Source organism: Paraphaeosphaeria sporulosa, assembly GCF_001642045.1.
Source record: "Paraphaeosphaeria sporulosa strain AP3s5-JAC2a unplaced genomic scaffold CC84scaffold_5, whole genome shotgun sequence".
Taxonomy (NCBI): domain Eukaryota; kingdom Fungi; phylum Ascomycota; class Dothideomycetes; order Pleosporales; family Didymosphaeriaceae; genus Paraphaeosphaeria; species Paraphaeosphaeria sporulosa.
Genome location: NW_017253364.1, coordinates 2,305,774 through 2,324,822, shown reverse-complemented (window position 1 = coordinate 2,324,822; position 19,049 = coordinate 2,305,774). Strand labels below are relative to the sequence as shown.

Sequence of the window (19,049 nt, the reverse complement as noted above, 5' to 3'; positions counted from 1 at the left end):
GCACTTTTCATATTCTTGGTACGGATAGCGGACCCCTGGCCTCGCTACCTGGATGCAAGAGTACAGGGTGTTCAAGAACAGCAGAGCATACACTGCAATTGTGAACCCTCCACTGCCATAGGGCTCCGCAAGTGTTTCGCAGTTTATACTGTGGCCCAACACCAGGAATATTGAAAGCATCCATTGCCTTGGACTGGAGGGAAAGTAGACGCCGTTGATCTACTTGTCGAGATCCGGCGGTGACGCAAGTCCCCTGGCTGTACACAAGGTAAAGCTCCCGGTGAGGAGCAAAAGCATCGCTGCATCTAGCGTCGGGTTGACCTTACATCTAATGAACCTGTAGAGCAGGTCAAGAATCGCCACCGTGGGATAGGTCAGTGCAGCAAGGAATTCACCGTCGATCGCACCGTTTTCCTCTCTCTCATATCTCCGCATGGCATCGCTGGAGTTGTTATAATTAGCGTGCCAGATAGAAGACAGAGAAAGCATATAGAGGGTAGACAACCATGCAAGGTATGCCCCAGGCCCGTACCATCCGGAGACTTCACCTGCATCGGCCTGCACTGTAACCTGCTTCTCCGCATAGGAGAGATACGTAGATGTCATAGTGGAAACTAATGGATCGACATCGACCCAGAAACCACCCGAGCCCGCCATCAAGGCCCACTGGAGCCAGTAGATCCAGTTCTGTGGGTACCAGATGACCGGTGTGAGGTCCCAGAAGAGACAAAGGAGGGTAAATACTGTTCAATTCGAAACATATCATCCAGCTAGAGTTTCGGTCAGTAAATGAGATTCTGGGCCTCGATTAGCGCACGTATAGTTGAAGGCCGGCATCGAGGAGACTTTCCCGCCAGTAAAATATTCTTTTATCCGACTTCCTTCCCAAATTGCGGCTCGACATAGCTCTAATGCTGGAGAACGTCCCAAACTTGACACCTTAACTCGCTTGTAGATGAGCAGTCGAGAGCGTTATCGTTGGGGCCGCGTAAATCCCTCGCATCAGCCACGCTCAGCCTCGCGCTCAGTCCCCACCATCCTCGTATATGGCGGCGGACTCGAAGCGATGTGCCCATCCACGTGGTTCTGCAATCTCTCGCCGTGACGACCCCTGAATATCTCACACAGTGTTGACAATTAAATCGTGGAAGTCGCCTGCAAAGCCTGCTCGATGATTAGGCTGCTTGGTCCCAGCAGTCTCGGTATGTTCTTAGTCTCATACCCAAATATGTCGGTGTGCAAAACTATGGGATTATTAGGCGCGGCCGAGCCAAGTAGATTCATGGCTCTAGTTCGCTTAGCCAAGCTGAGTGACCGAACCCAATGATCTTCACAGTGCACGTTACCACACCTCTGCAGCGTCTCAAAAAATGTCCTGCACCATGTTTTTCTACGTACCACAAGAAGGTCGTGATCACTTTTTTGACACTCAGATCGAAGTTGCGGAGATCTCCGTGCCCCGATTCCGCATTCTCTGATTGCGTTGTAAACGCCGGTTTTTGGAAGTGGGCCATTGCCTATCTGACCAGCTTCATAGACGAGCTTGGGAACGTTCAGACAATTTCATAGACGCCGCATTATCGCCAGAAGACAAAGCCTCCCCAATCAATCGAGTGATAGCGCGAGTAGATATCAGGGACCCTAAGGTTGACTGATTCTGGCAAAAGCGTGCTGAAACTTGCGTGGCTGGAATGAACCCTGCAGAGCCGCGATTGTACGTCCGGTATGAACACCTTAAACATCATCTTCACAGGTAATCAAGCATCCATCATCAAGCGCTAATAGATTCACATTCAGGGGGTATCAAAGTCTATCCATCAAACGTAACGCAACGCTCAAATCCAATCTACCACTCCAACCGATCATCACACGTCAGCCTAACATCTCCCCTCTCGTCGCCTTTCCACACGTCCGCCCCACTGTTCACACCAGCAATTATACTTCTCAGATCGCTGATCATGCCGCCAGGCCCAGAAGCGAAGACATCAGTGCGTCCGCGCGCCGTGCTCCCAACGAACTCTTCTACAATCATCTTCAGATCAGGGCGCGCCTGCATGTGGTCGAGGTTGAGCTCCGACTTGGAGACACCGTGCACGCTCAGCGCGGAGCTCACCGAAGCGGACGACGAGTCTGTTGAGTTGGCGACAGGTGTGATCTCCTTGGTGGGCGAGCACGGCGTCTCGATGGCCTTCTCGCTGATGGTGGGAACGTTGGGTTCGTAGTGATGGTCTTCTGCGGCACGTGTGACGTAGATGTGCATGCCAGCGCGCAGGTTCCGGCACTTTTGCTTGAGGATGGAGAGCTCGGGGGCGACCCAGTCAATGTCGCCGCGGTGGCGGATCACCCAGACGAGCGAGATTTTGCGGTCACGGTTTTGGGGTTTGGAGGCGATGTCCAGAAGCACAGGGAGGACGTAGGTAATGCCGGTCCCGCCCGCGATGCAGAGAATGTTGGAGTCGGAGGCGAGATCGCGCATGGTCTGCTCGCCATAAGGGCCTTGCATGACGACTGATAATCTAGCGTTGCCCATGAGGCCTTCGTGGGATTCTTGGGGGTCAGAAGCGTGAGCAGCGCGTTTGGCAGAAAGCTCAGCGATCTTGCGGGTTTCGCCACCCTTGGCACGGAAAATGTACGAGTGTCGCTGAGTATCTGCACCGTAGACAGGGAGGCTGAGCGGGGTGAAGGGATGCGACTGCCAGATGCTGCCTTCAGGGAACATCAGGTAGAAGTGCTGACCAACAGCCCAAGCATCTTGGGGGTGATCAAAGTCGAGTCGCACGACATCTCCATTGATCTCATCCTTGAAGAAGGTGATGTCCGCAGGCGCCGCACGGAAGCCCATGTGGCCAGAGGGAAGGAAATTGTAATGTAGCAGAGCGGTCCTACCGAGGCGGATGGCGCGGTCGAGCAGCCAGACAACCAAGCCAGGAATCAAGAAAACCTTGAGCTGCTCCCAATGGGCCCAGCATGCGCCGATATAGACCATGGCTAGCACATAGTGCAGCTTGCGAAAAGCCTCGTAGCCTGTCGCCCGAATGCCCCAGGGAGTGGAGAGGACAACCATGAGTAGGAGCAAGATCATGGCGACGATGCCCCAGATGATGTAGACCTGTTTGACCCATTCGACGGCGACTGTGGGCTGGGGCTGGTACAGTCGGATTTCCACGACGCACCAGCCAATCGTGTGGACTGATGACTGAAGGAAGATGACGTAACCAAGCCAGCGGTGGAGAAAGTTGAAGCTCTGGTAAGGGAGACCGGTTACGAGCGATAGAATGGACTCGCGGCTCGCGAGCATGATGGACAGTGGAGTCAGCGCGTAGGCGAGGACACCGACGCGATCTGCGAACGGACCGAGACTTGTTCGTGTGTTGTAGAGACCGGGATTTTTCTTAACAGGTGTGACCCATATGCCATAGTAGATGCCCACGAAGGACCAGACGGTGAGGTAGCCAACCAGTGTGATGAGCGTAAGGACCTGAGTGCGCGTTACGCGGCCAAAGATGGCGCGGCTGGCGTCTGGAAGCAGATGGCGGCGAGCATAGGCAGGAGCAGCTGCGGTAAAACGCTGGAGCGTACTTGGTCTCTGGTTGACTTCCTCTCCGGCAAACTGATTCGGGAGTGCTACGCCTGATGGATGCGAGCGCAAGAAGTGTCGTCCAATGGCCCAGAGGATGAGAATGCCGCCGATGGTTGCCCAGATGATGCCGGTGTAGTACATGCCAAGGTCGTGGGCGGCGTAGACGACGTCGAGATACTTGCAAGAGCCTGCATCGTTGGCACAGGGCACGACGCGGTCGGCGTATCCCCAGTGGTACTCGACGGCCGAGGCAGAGGACATGTCTTGGATGTGGCGGGCAGCCAGCATCTCGAGGCCGGCCATGCTTGGTGGGCGGGCAATTGGATGCGCGAAGATTTGCGGCGACTGCTGCTGGCCGGATACGGGCGCGCCATGGTGGTATATAACGTCGCCATGGCTCCGGCCTGCCGAATAATGGCTCTCGTGTTTCGACGATGCGACTGACAAAGTGCGCGGTGCCAAGCGCCCGGCCAGCGGGGTGTATGGCGGCACTTGGGGGGTTTCCGGCAAGTGCGCGTGCGTTTGAGCAAGTTCCCCCACTGTTTCAATACACGAAGAGTCTTGGACGCACGCGCGACGTTTTGCGATGCCACCACGCGCGCAATCGTGCGCAGCCGCTCGGGATATGTATATCGGCGTGGTCCCTGGGGCCGGTGAGCTCCTGGGCTGCTGTTGAACCGCTATCTCGCCACTGCCATTGCCATTGCCATCAGCGCTCCTCCGCACAGCACAGGCCCGCAATGTCGCACAGTCAGAATTCCACCGCCATGGTCATGGGCGCCGGCGAATGCGAGATGGAGGTACAGACGGCTCTCTTGCTCCTCACCTGTGCTTGCTAACGCGCTGCAGATGCTCTGGAACTGGCGCATCGTCGACTCGTGCATCCTCGCCGGCTCCTGGCACATCAAGAACAACGCCATGTTCGCCGCGAGCTGCATCGGCGCCGCTCTGCTGGTCGTCGCCCTCGAATTCCTGCGCCGATTGAGCTCGGAATGGGACGCATTTCTCCTTCGCCAGTTTCAGCGACAGCTGCGCATCCAGCAGGGCGCCCTCGCCGCTGCGGCTCCCGCAAACTGCTGCGACGGGCCGGCGGCAACGCTCGGGACCCACTATGCCACGTTTCGCGCCACCTCGCTCCAGCAGCTGGTTCGCGCCATCATCCACGGCATCACGCTGGGCCTCGCCTACTTGCTCATGTTGGTCGTCATGTCATTCAATGGCTTCATCTTCATCTCGGTAATCCTGGGCGCGATATTGGGCAAGTTCCTCTGCGACTGGATGGTGGTGCGGCTGCCGTTCGAGGCCGTCGACCGGGAAGTCAAGGACGAGCGAAGGACGTCGGTCGCAGCAGCAGGGCCGACTGGATGTTGTGCATGAGGGGAGAGAGCACTGTGGACGCGGCTGCATGATACCCATTGACGAACTATTATACGATTTCCAATCCCAACCCTTACTCTAAGCCTAATTGAAATGGCGTCTGGCTAATTCTCACATGGCCACTCAAACCAACCTACCCGCCAACATGTGCATACCTTCGCCAATGTAAGCTCCCTCAATAGCCCATTTAGCTTCCCGCATCTTCAATACTCGACTGCCCAGGTGGATGCTTTTGCAAATACTCCGCCCATGCCTTCCCCAGATCGCTCGGCCGGAACGGTTCGAACCACTGCTGCCACCAGCTCTTCTTATGTGCCGCTAAGCCCATATCGTCCAACAGGGCATCCGCGTACGTGATGGTCTCAAAGTTAATCGCGTTACCCAGCCCCCCATTAGACAAGTACCGCCTCCGGCTGAAAGCCACCCACGTCGCAACGCTGCGTTCCATGTCTTCTCTCGAAGGAAGTGTGATCTGCTTGTCAAAGTACGCCACTGCCCACATCGCTTGCACTTCGGCCGCAAGCATCTTGTTACCCGTGTTCAGATGGTTCATGAAGAGAATCGAGTCGTCATTGATTGGCGCCATCCCGTGATAGAGACGATATGTGGTCGTACTGACTCCCCGGTGTGAGTGTTTCGGCGGATTCGCCAACAGTGGGAATCTGGAGCAGATGTGTCGATCTCCATCCTGCAAGAGTGATTCCCAACGATCGGCGACCTCGCTTGGCTCGTCTTCTAGCGGCATGGGAAGTCCGAGCTGCAGTAATTGTTCGTTGTCGAAGAATCGTAGAGATGGGATCCATCCAGTGCCGCAGATAATGGCATCGCACGCTAGCTCCGCACCCCCCTCTAACTGGACAAGATTCCTGTCGAGTGACCTGACTTGATCGCGTTGGATGTGTACACAGGAGGATATAGTTTCCCAGAAGTCATCATGGTGAATCAATCCACCTGGGCCGTTCTGCCAAAAGAATCTGGTAATCTCAGCTTCGCAAGCTCGGAGCGCGATGGAGTACGTACGGAGTCTCATATTCGAGTTGATCGAAACCCTTGGCGTTGTCTCGTCCCTGATAGTCGGCTTCCATTCGAATGGCTTGGTCTTGCTGTGCGAGTAATTTTCCCACAAGCCATCGACCTAACCAGTTACGCTGCACGAACTTCGTCCAGATGTTCACGCGGTTGAAAATCGATGGACCCAGAGTAGCCACAAAACGTGTGTGCGCCGCTTCGAATGCATTTTTGAAAGGTCCCTTACCCTTTCCCGAAGCGAAGAACGAGGGCCCTGTGCCAGTGGTCTTGATGACCCAGTGAACCTCCTTTCCGCTCTTTGCGCCCTCGTACACGACGTCCGCCGCGGACTTGCCTGCCCCGAGGACCACGAGCTTCGTGATGTTCGGCGCTGCCATGATATTAGTTTCTCCGAAGTCTTCCGTGTGAACTATTGCGCCTCCAAACCGGTCTTTGCCCGGAAGCGAGGGCATCTTGGCCAGCGAACATAGGCCACTCGCAATGAGTACCTTCGGTGCAGTGAATGTTCTGCCGCCGCTGCAAACGTTCCACAAGCCGTCGACCTTCTTGACTGAATCAATGTTCACATTGAAGATCATTCTGTCGCGCAAAGTCCGTCCTCTGCCATCCTTCCGACCGCAGTACTCATGAAGGTAGTCTGTGGTATACTTTGCACGGTAAAAGTCGTGATAGCAATCGGCCTCAGGCGGGCGTGCCATCGGAAGGTCAGAAAACTCCGAAAGACCATGGCTCCACTGCGTCCAGAATGAATCATACAACCGTCCTGATAAAATTCAGTGGTTGCGCTTGTCATCCTAGATTATCGTTCCTCGTTTCGCTTACGCCTACTGAACACTCCGCCAATATCACCGTCTTTCTCCAGGATTGCGAGATTGGCTTTCGGATGAGCATCCAGGAAGCGCTGCGCCGCAATGATTCCAGAGAGACCTGTAAATCTGTTAGAGTTCGAAATTGAAGCAAAAGGTCAGAAGAAAGGTAGGCTACCGGCTCCGACAATAATTAGATCGCAGGTTTCTGAAGCCATCACGTAAAATAATATCGCCTTCTGGGTTACAATATTCGAATGTGCACGATTGTGCGAGTAGTTTCAGAGAGCTCCCACGAAGCCAATGTAGCGAGTGTACGAACGAGCAGAAGGTGAAGCAGATGCGGTGTTGTAGTTCACGGCATGGGCGGTGCTTACGCTCCGCCGCAGCGCTACATTGGCAGCGATTCGCGCGAGAGCTGAGCTTCAACACCATTTCGCGGCTATTCGCGCGAGACATGAGCTGCAAAACCATTAGAAACTCTGATATCCAACACGACATAAGGATTATGCTCACCATGGTACAGGTCAGACGAGTCATTGAGGCATGGCGTCTTACAGCTCCTCCTCGCGCTCGAACAACTCGCTGGAGCGCGCTCGCCGGAAATCTTTGCCGATGTAGGATGAACCAAGCTCTATCAGGCGACCAAGAAAGCCGCGTTTGGTTTGGAGCTGCCGACCGAGTTGGTGGTTCGCTTCCTTTTAGCCCATCCTGTAGAGAGCACAGTCGTCAAAATCGCACTGAGCTGGAATCGGACGAAGCATTGACCACATCAACGGACGACGACATGGTCCTGTTGCGTGCACCTACCATCTCATATCGCCAGGACGAATGATTATTTGTGACAGATCGTTTGTTGAGAGCTGTACTAGCATATGGGGCTGTTAGGCGGAGTGCGCATGGGCTCTTCGCCCTTTCTCCATCCTTCGCAGTCCTTGCCAATCCACTTGTGGGCCCAGAACCATTCAAAATGCACAGAGATTCGGGCTCAAGTACGATGGTATGAGAGCCTGCTCTATGGTCGCTGAACGCCGCTAAAATAATTTTGATAGGACCGCCCTGACTTCCCACGAGAAGACTGCGTACATAAACGCCGACTTCTGCCTCATCAACGCACCTGCGAAGTCGGGTTTCGAGGGAGCTGTGACACGTTGGGATGACATCCAGTGGCCACACGTAGTTCAGTCTGCCACTGTCCACAATGTCGGTGCCTTTTTGCCATTCCACCGTTACTACTTGACTGCGCATGAGCATCTTATTAGGACCGAGTGTGGATACACTGGCCGCATGCCGTAAGTAGAGTATCGCCGGAAATGAAAAGATCCAGTCCAGCAAGAAAACCAGCGTATGCTGACCTTTGCAGATATTGTAATGAATTCGCTGCCGTCAAGCCTATCCCTGAACAAGAAAGACAAACCAGCCCGGAAAACGAGAATCGCATGGCCCGCCTAACGTCTTTCCGGCGATAGTTTACTCGGTGCGCGCGCCCTTAGCTCGAATCGGCCGCAATCACGTTAGGGAACGATTGAAAGGCCTGAACATCCATGTAACCTAGGAAGCAGCGGTGACTCTGATCGGCTCATCGAATGCATTAATCGCTTCAAATGTTGACTCAAGTATACAAACTGTGCAACACAAGCACTACATGAAGTGCTTGATATATATCTATAATGACCATCTACACGAAGAGAACGCTACTAATCTTGCTGTCAAATCCCCAACCCGCCGTAGAGTATGCTACAATAGAATTCCGAACCCTGCCAGCCCTGGACAGAGGCCAATCCTCCAGGACCAATCAAACCGCCTCTCTTTAAGCACCAGTCTTACCGCCAGCCTTGGTGCCCTTTCCACCCTTCGCACCAGTGGTACCCTCCGACCACTTCATCTTCCTTCCAGCCCTACCGGCCTTAAGAGCCTTGACGTATTCTAGGGCACGAGCCTTGTTCGACTTGCTAGGGCCACACTCGCCCTTCTTCGGGGGACACTTGCCGCCATTCTTCTTCTTCTCGGCCGCTGTACATGTCGGGCATACTCCACCGTTCGCCTTCTTCTCAGCTGCTGTGCACTTCGGGCATGTACCACCATTTGACTTCTTCTCCGCCGCCGAGCATGTGCTCGGGCACTTTCCGGCTTTCTTCATGGCAGGCGTGCACTTGGCTGGGGTGGTTGTGTCTTTGCACTTTCCAGACTTCTTCATTGCAGCAGTGCACTTCTTAGTGCCAGTGGTGGGCTTCTTGGCGGGCTTCTTCGTTGTCTTCTTGCGCCTACCCGCAGCCGAAGGCCTCTTCCGGGATGTGCGAGAGCCGCGCGCCCTTCCTCGGGCTTCAAGAGGAGCTACTGTGGCGACCTCGACGCCATTAATGGTATCGATGTCATGAGTGGGGGGCGACTGTTGGGCGAAGATCTCCTCGGCACGTTTAGCATTCTTGGGCCTGCAGTGAGCATAGCGAGCCCAAGGCAACTTGTCCCATGCTGGGTGGTTATTGGGAAAGCCGGAGAGCGGGAATTGAGAACCGCCGTGGGGCCGATTACCGTCTACATTGTGTGAGATTTTGGCACTATTGCAGAGTGTGGAAGAGCGACTTACACATCGACTGGCTGAAGTCCTTGTTGTACACATATTCGGACTGTCTGGTTCCGCCTTTGCCATTGGAGCTGTATTTGTACCAGCCTTGGACCTGTTTCCACGGAATGGAGTGGATGGCGGCAAATTCCAACTCGTGGGGATAAGGGCTGTAGCCCTTCAGAGTAGCTTCAACATCGATGAGCCCTTCATCAGTCGCAATCTTGTAGACGTAGGCAGAGCCATGATGGTGATCTAGAACCCAGCCTTCAGCCACTGAGTGCTTCCACGTTGTTGAAACGAAGCCGTCGTTGTCCATGCTAGCACCGTTTTTAGCTCCCTTGCAGTGCCTGTAGAGACTGACATCCTCCCTGTATCCGTTGGTCCAGCCTTTTGTCTGGAAACCATCGGAGGCCTTCAGCACACTCGGGGAGCGGCCATCCGTTCGCCAGACATATCTGACTCCTTCATTAATACGTTTGTCCAGAGAATGGGTGGTGACGTTGGCAAGGTCTTCGGTATCACCTCCGAGGGGTGCGAGAGGTGCCGTGTTGCCGAGAGTAGCGAATAATCCCAGCAACGCAAGTGGAGCTTGCCAGAGCATTGTGTTCGTATTCTATGCGAACTGGCTGAAAGAATGTATGAGGTTTCAAACCTGAAATGAGTGACTAAATGACAAGTTGTTCAAAAGATTGTTGGGAACATAAGCGAATGAATGAAACGAAACGGAACGAAACGAGGAAGTGAAGTCCTGCTTGCTTGCTTGTGGCTTGCTTGCTGGATGAGAACACTCAAAGTCGCACAAAGAAGGCCTTTATAATGGTCTCTGGCTGTGCTGCTCGCGAACATATCAGAACTACGGAATTCGGAAATACAAATTTGATCCGAATCATGGTGCAGACGTGCGAACAGTACTTTCACAGCCCAGGAGCTGTTAGTGACAACGATTCGGTGGAGCGCTATGCTTCAAACGAACTCCGAGTGGTCTGCATTCCTGTAGTCTAGGCCGTAAGAGGCGTTCTCTGAAACAACATCACCGACTGGGTTATAATAGTACCAGCTGTTTCCGAGAACGGTCGACCTTCCATCGGACTTCTAGCGTTAGCGTTCTGCAACAGATCGCGCTTGCAGCCGAGTTGCCGGTTAGGAAGAGCAGTACCAAGCAACAGACCCGGCTTTGAAATCCGACGCAATGGGGCCAAATCCTCCGGTAGGCTGCAATGCACGTGCGATTTGGTAGCGCTCGGTAGGAGATGATATGATCTGAGGAAGAGAGGTCGCCCAAAGGGAATCGTCATCCATTATGTACCGGAGATTTGAGTGTGTGAATCCTACCAAACGAGATGGTGCCAAAGCGCAACCCTGCAAGGTGTCTTGCTGAAGACGACTTGCCAACCGTCTCATTCAGATTTATCGTTCAGGTACGCCTTGGAATCCTCTAAGTGCATGTTCTAGTAAAGGAATGCTGCGGGGAGCAAGCATAGCGCCGTGTAGAGAGGACACAAATTCTTCGCGTCAGGAGCCAAGCGTTGCGGGCAAGACGTTTCAAGCTACCGTACTGGTAAGGAGGCTTGGCCCCCGCGCTAAGCGGCACAGCCTCATTAACTCTGCGTTCGCACACACGCCCGATCCGACTTTGCGATCTTTCTTCATCGCCAAATCGTGACTCTTACCATTTTTCGTGTTTCTCGTTATCTCAAAGCACCTCGCATACGAACTGTCGCCTCTTTCACCATGCGCGAAATCCCCGCCAGAACACCTACATACCATCCCATCAAGGATCCGGCTACAGCAGAATGGGGCCTTGCAATTAAACGTACCGACTATGAAAAGCTCCTTGAGGGATTCAGGCCGAGAGATATGGATGATAAGTGGTTATGCATAACGGAAAAGAATGACGCTCAAGGCAACACAACCGTCCATTGGTACAGAAGCTGGGGCAACATGGAGTACTACACGGTCATTGTCGAAGTCCAAGATCCCAAACAGGCGAAGGAAAATGATTGGGCAAAACTCACAAAGATTACTTGGGAGAAGTTGGTGGGGGGACTGGAGGTACCTGTGGAAGAAGCAAAGGGAGACGTCGTCGATTTATGCAGAGCCTTCGTGGGCTGCGAGTTCGAGAATGCTGGATCTGCATCGAGGTCAGAGTAGAATGAAAGTCCTGTATTATCCTGCGAGGCAGTGTCGGCTAGATGTTGGTACTCGGGATCAATTTTTGGCTACACCTCTTTTCGTCTTCCGAGGAGGTAATACAACAGGCAAGCGCAGAGAAGGAACACCAAGCTAGCCTCCAAGATCCTTATTACTTTTATGACTACTACCTTACTAGCCTACGATTCTCTCTACGTTACTTCCTGCATAATTCTCGGTTTGCTTTAACACATAACCGGTCTAATCTGTGATTATCCAGTTCACGCTTCAAAGTTCACACCCCCGTCGGCGCATAAAACAAATCCCATGGAAGGTTATCAAACGTTACTAGTTGTTCTATCCGTAGAACGCTTTTTGGAAATCCAGTACCATACATCCACTTCATTCCCATATGTACCGCCTCCCGTTGTCAAGCGCCGGAGCGATACTGTCCACTGCTCCATTAGACGCCTGTTGAATACATCAACTTCCGCATGCGGTAACGTCGCGTCTTGTCAGATTTTAGACCGTTCTGGCTTGACTGTAGAAATATTTAATAAGAATAAGATGAATAGATCTTTCTCAATCATTTTTTTGTCTTCTGTTGTTCACTAAAGTTCTTTTAGACATGAGTATCTGACACCTCAATCTGACAAGAAACCTGAGCGTAACACTTTAATCTGACATAATCCCAAATCCCAGGTTATCTGACAACAGGACTCCTGAGTACAGGCTTTGACAGTGAGGAGCACCAAGCTCGATTCACCTCATCTCCTACCAGCTGGACGAACACCGATATTGAACTTGCCTAGCTTCAACAGGTTTGATCGCAATACTGAGGCGAAGACGCGGTCGTCCTATCGACTACTTATCCTCGACGGACATGGATTCCATGTTACTACGGATTTTATCGACTACTGCGACCGGAACAAGATCCCCCTTACAATCTATCCTCATTCGATCCATACGCTGCAGCCGCTCGACGTAGCTATATTTAAGCCTCTCTCAACAGCCTACTCACACGAGATCGCAGGATTCGTAGAAAGAATCCAAGGCCTCACCTCAATGAGCAAGAGGGACTTCTTCCCCCTCTTCATGGTAGCTAGGGAGGCCTCGTCTAGGGAGCTTACGATCCTAAAGGGCTTTGAGGCTACTGGCCTATCGTCTTTCAACCCCACAAACGAACACTAATCTTCTGATTTTTGGGCCACCCTATCAGAGGCCCCTAAAATCCCAGCAACCGAACAAGCTCACTGCGCTGATTCGGAGAGTACCTCTAACGTCCACCTAGCCCCCCGCGCTGCCGCGCAAAGGAGCTTGTCAGGATGGTAGAGTATCCCTCCTAGCACACAGGGTCCCCAGACCCTGAGATCCCTCAGCAGCTTTATACACGCGCCCCAAGACGGCCCCAGGAGGACATGCACCACGATGCACCGCTTCTGAGCAGCCAGAACCCTGGTGGGGGCGCCCCTAAGCCTCAAGTCTCTGATGCCGTCTAACGCCACATCACCAAGACTTAGCAGATTGTCTAGCTATAGGACACTATCACTATGGCTTTCGCAGCAGCGGTAGACCAAAACGTAGAGGACTACACTAACCTATAAGAAGTCAAGATTGCTGAGGAGCTATAGCAGAGAGTCATCCAGGCTCTAACCTCCCGGTCCCTAAGTAACTCCTCCCCTAGCTCCCGCTGGAGCAGTGACACCGGCCACAGCAACCCCAGCAGCCAAGGGTCGGGACGCCACTCTTGGGCGGACGTAGCCAGAGACCCCCACATCTCAGATAGGGGTGGCATCCAACCCCTACTGTTAAATCCAGAAGGGTAGCTATTACTAAAGGGTTAGGTTTGGTTCTCAGGCAAGACAACTAAGGGGAAGGGAAGGGGTCTTATTAATATAGTGGTATCTTGCAATGTGTAACAAGTTAATGATATGGCCTAAGTGTAATTTAAACGATAGATTGATAAACAGGTTGAATATAAATATAAAGGTTCATCCTCACGTTCCTATATATAGGCTACGAGTGGTAGTTAACCATTGGCCACATTAGTGGTAGTTAGTCATCGCGCGTTAACTATCGGTCACGTGTGTGGTAGTCAACTATCGCTCGATCGATGACTATTAGTCATGTGACTTCAAGGCTTGGCCCTGTTGGCGCCCTACGGCACGGTTGCCGTGGTGGACTTTATTTCGGCTTGCACCAATCGTAAGCATAGTTATAATATAAAATGAGGTTCCGACCCCGTCCCGGGTCTGGATCCTAACACTCATCGTTAAGGCCGAGCGGTGGTACCTACTAGCCAGGTTATACTAAAAATTTGCTGCGGATGTATTTCTATATCATCACGTTTCGAATTGCCTAGCTCGACCATGATTTTGATAGGTTGGAGGATGTCATTCAACTCGCATGATGTGTCTCTACATTTTTGGGTCTCGAGACTACAGATCCTTTCCTCAAGATCTTCTAACCCTAATTAAAATTCAATCTCCATTTCTTGAAGTTTTCCCTTACTTCAATATCTCCCTTCGCTTAAGGTAATCATCACTGGACAGCGAGATTGTTAGTATCCTCTATGTAATGACCGCTAGTCCCCAGTCCTCTGCATCTACTGAAAATCGAACGGAATCTGCCAATTGAAATCACCGGTGACTTCGATTCTCGCGTACGAAGAGAGATTATGGCAAATCCCTCTCAGAGAGGGGCCGGTGCAGACCTTCATGTCGAAGTTGACGTCAGAAATTGGATTGAAAACACAGTTTGCGGAACGCCAGAGGTTTAACGTTTGGTGGAGAGGGATGAAGTAATTGTCATAAGGCCCACTACAGCCCCCATCAGGTCGATGCTGATGACTGACAGTAACAGCTTGACAGATGCCGAGGACGAAGGTTGTCGAGAGAAATGATTTCATAGTATAAGATTTTTATCGATGTGAGGTTGTCTTGCAAGGAGTAAATAATTGCTTTAATCTATTGCAATGGATGGAACAAGAGTAAGTATTTATATCCAGCCGTTGAGACTGATGGATATTTAAGATGTGCTCATCATAAAATAGACAGGTGACATTCCTTCTCAGCCATCGCTTCCTATGGGAGTATCACGCTGGGCAGTGATGCAAGCCCTTCGAGTTAAAGAATGGACTAATCAAGTGTCACCCATTAGATTCGCAAGACCATCTAACATTCAAGTCTCATGCGATCTAATCCCTTATTAGTAGGATGCTTTCACCATATAGGTGACTAGAGCTACTTAGCTAAAAGATAGCTGACCTGTAGCGGTAGCAGGAAGCTATGAAGGACTGTATTGATTCCTATGAGAGCTGATACATGAGATGGTCTTTATGCTCAAGCTTATCGGCCCAAGAGGCTTGTATCCCTCAGCAGCTGGCGTACACCCAATTAATCTCAAACAGCTCCAGTTCCGTCACATGACCTCCACCGGTGGAGCTATGGGGCTGGGATCGGCCCACATATCCGTGCCCCGCAAGTATCGCACAATGAGTCTAGAACCGTACCAGGCCTAGAAAATCTTTAATGAGCTACAATGTTATTAATATAGGCGCACATTACAGTAGTACATACGCTTGGACTTTGTACGAGTCAGCCTGTGTTACGAAAGGCGGTCACCTCATTCCTTTGGGGAATTTTCCTCGTACCATTAGGGTTAAATTCCGCGAGATGTTTGGTCCTGTAGTTGCGAAGCTGCCTATTAGATCCCTTAGCCTATATATGCCCGTGTGCGACGTCCTGTTTTTTATGATTACAAGACCGCATTCTTTCGCGATCTGTCTATCGGGTATTTTCTGCCAAGGCACGGTACCCACTAGACCAGGGAGGGAAGCAGTACGTAATTGGGGAACATTTGCTGGTAGTTTTATAAGAGCGCTCGAATGAGACAGGTTCGACTAGTTTCGCAAAGGCTGGGTCATTTGAAGCATAGAGCTTATCAAACGCACTAATGTCACATATCGCAAACCAGGACCAAAACATTCCAAGGAACGTATTTCGAACCCTATCGAAATGTAGCTCAGCTTTTGCCTCGTTGGATTGCCGCAATATGTCAAGTCATCAGTGAATTGTAAATCTGCAAGGAGCTGAAACACAAAATTACGAGTATTTCTCGGGAACCGATAGCTCGATAGAGACTTTCGTAGATAATTGACTCCCTGCGAAGCAGCCCAACAAGCGAAAGCGGCGCAACAACAACGACGCTGAGGCACAGCTAGGCGCTTATTGGTATAGTACAACCTCTACGCCTGACGATATTTTCCTAGTTTGTGGTATGTGTTACAATTTCGGCGGTGACAAGACTTGCGACGTCCCGGACCAACGAACCCTCGGGCTAATCGGCATCCCCAGTTTCTGCTAGCTTGACCTTGTGCCCTCAGGTCTCATGATATCTCAGTATGCTAACAAGGGCGTTTTAGCGGATAGTGATCTTTAATACCATTTACTTAATCCCTACAAGGTTCCGAGAACAGGAAGAACTGAGATCCCCTGTTGAACACAGGTGGCACACCACCTGCCGGCTAAGCGATCAAGACTGAGAACTCAGTAAGGAACGAGATGATAAGATATGAAGCTCTCGTGTCATCGGCAACCAAAGCCTCAGCGTTAACTAGAATGTTTTCTGGGTGACGATAGGTTCTACTTCTACTGATACCGCATGAAGATTCACTTGCGAGAAAAACCTCATAATAGCTCCAATGTCTTAGATATAGTGAAACATCAGTTGCAACATGCTGCCCACTTGACTACTTCGGCAAAGAATGCTCCTATCCCGACCAAAGACTGCAACCGTGTCCACACCTGGGGTATTCCACAGCTCCCCCCACCAGCTCATTCGGTAACATCAGAGTTGTATTCGACAAAACAGAAGCCGCAAACTTCCAAATCCGCGCCATTTGCAGCTATGTCCCTAGGCTTCATTTTATTGCTGGCGTTAGATTTATATCAGAGAACACATCCAGCATTCATTCATACCTCCGTTTCTTGATTATTTCAGCATATCTACTCCAGAGTAAAATGCTTCCAACTTACGAACAAGAATAGGAACTGCCATAGCGAGGGGCAGAAATGCAACGAGATAGAGTCCGAGCTGCATTATAGATGCGAGACACGTCGTTTGGGATGTAGAGGTACGTCGAGCTGATGTGTAGAGAGCAACGAGGATTAGATTGAGTTATTCCCCAGACTCGAGGATTCTCTTCGAACATATATAGATATTGCATTTGGAACTGCCTAATAATTTGGGTACATGTACTAGCGTTGCATCTATGTAGCGTGATGATAAAGACTGCGTAGTGCACATTCAAGACATCTGATCTAGGGAATGTGCATATCCGGAGAGAGCCTAGACTTGGTCTATGCATGAGCCTTCAGGTGTCGTTGCGTATCATTGGACCACTTGCTATCTCGGTCACCGTATGTCCTTGTCTAACTCCAATGGGAACACTTCGTTAAGTACCCCCTTTTTCACGATCGATCTAGTGCAACCCGTCCGAGCGATTCTGGACAGATTAATGCAACGTTAAATGCGGAAGTATTGCAGCTGATATATCCAGGCTCAGCTCGTACCGCGCATTCCGTCTTTCTACAACGCCGGGAAGCTCTGCACTCGACGTTCGACAACCATCGTAATGACACTGCGAGATGTCCCAAAATGCAGAGCACCGTACCATACACTGTATTTCATCCACCAACCTACTGTCGGAAACCGAGTACGCAATAATGTACCGGGACGGTTCTCCGAAGAAGAGTGTTCGATGGGCATTTCATGTTGCAATACACACATTATTGCTATCAGTATCAATCGCGCTTTACCATTCACTAGTAATCGTGCAAAGCGTTCACATCTGTAGCAGTAAGCTCGTGGTGTTCTCCAAGAATCTTTCTTTCGTACTCACACTATCTGCAGGTGTAGACCCCGGTGCAGAAAAGGTGGTCAAATCGCGTTTCAACGGAACTTTCGACCGATCGTCTCCTTACAAAGGCCCGCCCTCGACATCTGTAGATAAAGCGTGGGACGACATCTTACCTTGTACGCGACTACGACCTAAATGCTCATCGCAAAGACTAATATACCGCTAAAGTACACGTCATGCGCATTTCCAAAGACAGGTACAAGTCCTTAAACGCATCCAAGCACGCTGTCAGACTTCCCCAAGAGGCTGGAGGCAGCCGTATGGCGATTTTTGAAGCGTTCCACTTATTACATTGTGTTGTGGCGGTGTCGAGATCTTGCCCGTTCGTAGCGCTGCGCTGTTAACTCGAGCGGCACGTATCTTTGCCAGGTCACCATGAAGGCTACGAGAAAAACCGCAGCCAAGACGTTGAAGATGTCGTCGATGCGGATTTGCTTAAGTTTCCTCCAGTGTATCAAGACGCGTCCCGCAGTGAGGAGTATATCCAATGCGGTCAAACCCCAGAAGAGAGTCTTGTAGCGGGTCAACATTAGAACAGCATGTATGCGAAGCCGCTGCGGGAAGCATACCTCCAGGGCTATGATCGAAAGTGCTTGCATTTTGTGGTTATTACTGCAACGGCAGACCGGTAGCTCAAAGTGAGTTGTGAGGGCTAGCAAAATTTTGGCAAGAGCTTCTAGAGAAACAAATCAGTATCCCCTGCAGCAGGCGCGAGTAGAAGACGAGGGTTGACCCAGCGAGTGCAGATCATTACATAAATCGGTTGGTCAAGAGGCGGTCAGTGCCAGGTGCTTTTTCACTCTTCCGGTTTTCTTCCCTGCGATACCAGGCTCCGTGAGTAACACGAGTGCAGCTGCAAAGTTGATGTTGTTACACAACATTAAAAATGGGCACCGCGACACCCCCATGGAGTAGATATTGGTGCTCTCAACTTGCGTATATGTGTGCATCTGTTTTGGGAACATTCTTGCTCAGAACCATGACCTTTTTCTGTTGCCCCTTGCGTGTCGCGTACGCCAACAATTAGGTGCTACCTGCGGTGCTGCTTACTAGCATCACTCGATTGCAACACTTTCCTAACTTGTCGAGCTGACACACAGCCCAACAGAACCTATATATATTAGAAGACACTAGATTGAGTCAATCTGGTGCCAAGAGAGCGGTTAATCTGAACGCTCAATCTGACGCTAGTGCTTAATTGAGCGCTAGCGCTTAATCCAAGAGCAACACCAAAACTGACCGTAACGCTAAATCTAGGGCGCAACGCTCAATCTGAGGTGAGTGCTTAATCTAAAGGTAGTGCTCAATCTAATACTATACTAGATTTATGTCACGAGAGCAACGAGTAGAGACGTCTATAGCCTAGTAGGCTAGACTAATACTACTACGTACGGTATCTATGTATAGGTACAAGACGGAACTTAATCACGGGCCTACCACTAATTAATCACGGGCCTACTAATAAGACGGATCGGGCGTAGAGTATCTACAGCCAAGGCGCCATTTAAAAAAACCGTATTAACACGTATTTTACGCGGTAATAGGGTTTTTTAAAATAGCTAGGCCGCGTTTTATCATTAATAATATGGATATTAATTGCGACGTAATGCGTTTTCTTAGTGTTTTAACTAGCTAGCATCT

General features: G+C 51.1%; 5 protein-coding genes across 5 annotated transcripts; 2 read left to right on the top strand and 3 right to left on the bottom strand.

The window, feature by feature from the left end:
• Nucleotides 1–1,846: 1,846 nt before the first annotated feature.
• Nucleotides 1,847–4,046, bottom strand: CC84DRAFT_1119948 (uncharacterized protein; the record flags this gene model as incomplete). The annotated part of the gene is made up of 1 exon (XM_018175564.2): nt 1,847–4,046. Exon 1 carries the CDS (start codon nt 3,881–3,883, stop codon nt 1,847–1,849), a length of 2,037 nt encoding a protein of 678 aa, XP_018036577.1. The 5' UTR covers nt 3,884–4,046.
• A 274-nt stretch (nt 4,047–4,320) lies between these two features.
• CC84DRAFT_1090342 (high affinity copper transporter) lies at nt 4,321–4,957 on the top strand (the record flags this gene model as incomplete). Its single annotated transcript, XM_018174349.1, has 2 exons — nt 4,321–4,380; nt 4,430–4,957. The coding sequence occupies 2 exons, from the start codon at nt 4,321–4,323 to the stop codon at nt 4,955–4,957; spliced, it is 588 nt and encodes a 195-aa protein (XP_018036576.1).
• A 62-nt stretch (nt 4,958–5,019) lies between these two features.
• CC84DRAFT_1196327 (flavin-binding monooxygenase-like protein-like protein) lies at nt 5,020–7,251 on the bottom strand (the record flags this gene model as incomplete). Its single annotated transcript, XM_018181451.1, has 4 exons — nt 5,020–5,931; nt 5,978–6,749; nt 6,809–6,913; nt 7,170–7,251. The coding sequence occupies 4 exons, from the start codon at nt 7,249–7,251 to the stop codon at nt 5,145–5,147; spliced, it is 1,746 nt and encodes a 581-aa protein (XP_018036575.1). The 3' UTR covers nt 5,020–5,144.
• A 1,168-nt stretch (nt 7,252–8,419) lies between these two features.
• Nucleotides 8,420–10,131, bottom strand: CC84DRAFT_1205774 (ADP-ribosylation). Its single transcript, XM_018181997.1, has 2 exons — nt 9,380–10,131; nt 8,420–9,327 (listed from the first exon to the last, which is right to left on the bottom strand). Exons 1-2 carry the CDS (start codon nt 9,957–9,959, stop codon nt 8,603–8,605), a joined length of 1,305 nt encoding a protein of 434 aa, XP_018036574.1. The 5' UTR covers nt 9,960–10,131; the 3' UTR covers nt 8,420–8,602.
• Nucleotides 10,132–10,995: 864 nt separating this feature from the next.
• On the top strand, nt 10,996–11,702 carry CC84DRAFT_1164523 (uncharacterized protein). The gene has a single exon (XM_018178503.1). The coding sequence runs from the start codon at nt 11,090–11,092 to the stop codon at nt 11,507–11,509; it is 420 nt and encodes a 139-aa protein (XP_018036573.1). The 5' UTR covers nt 10,996–11,089; the 3' UTR covers nt 11,510–11,702.
• The last annotated feature ends 7,347 nt before the right edge of the window (nt 11,703–19,049 follow it).

Bases quoted from the DNA above. Each gene is read 5' to 3' on its own strand.
- CC84DRAFT_1205774 (XM_018181997.1), bottom strand. From the start codon at position 9,959: ATGCTCTGGCAAGCTCCACTTGCGTTGCTGGGATTATTCGCTACTCTC. The intron at 9,328-9,379 runs GTAAGTCGCTCT...CACACAATGTAG, and splicing joins GGACTTCAGCCAGTCGATGT to ACGGTAATCGGCCCCACGGC.
- CC84DRAFT_1164523 (XM_018178503.1), top strand. From the start codon at position 11,090: ATGCGCGAAATCCCCGCCAGAACACCTACATACCATCCCATCAAGGAT.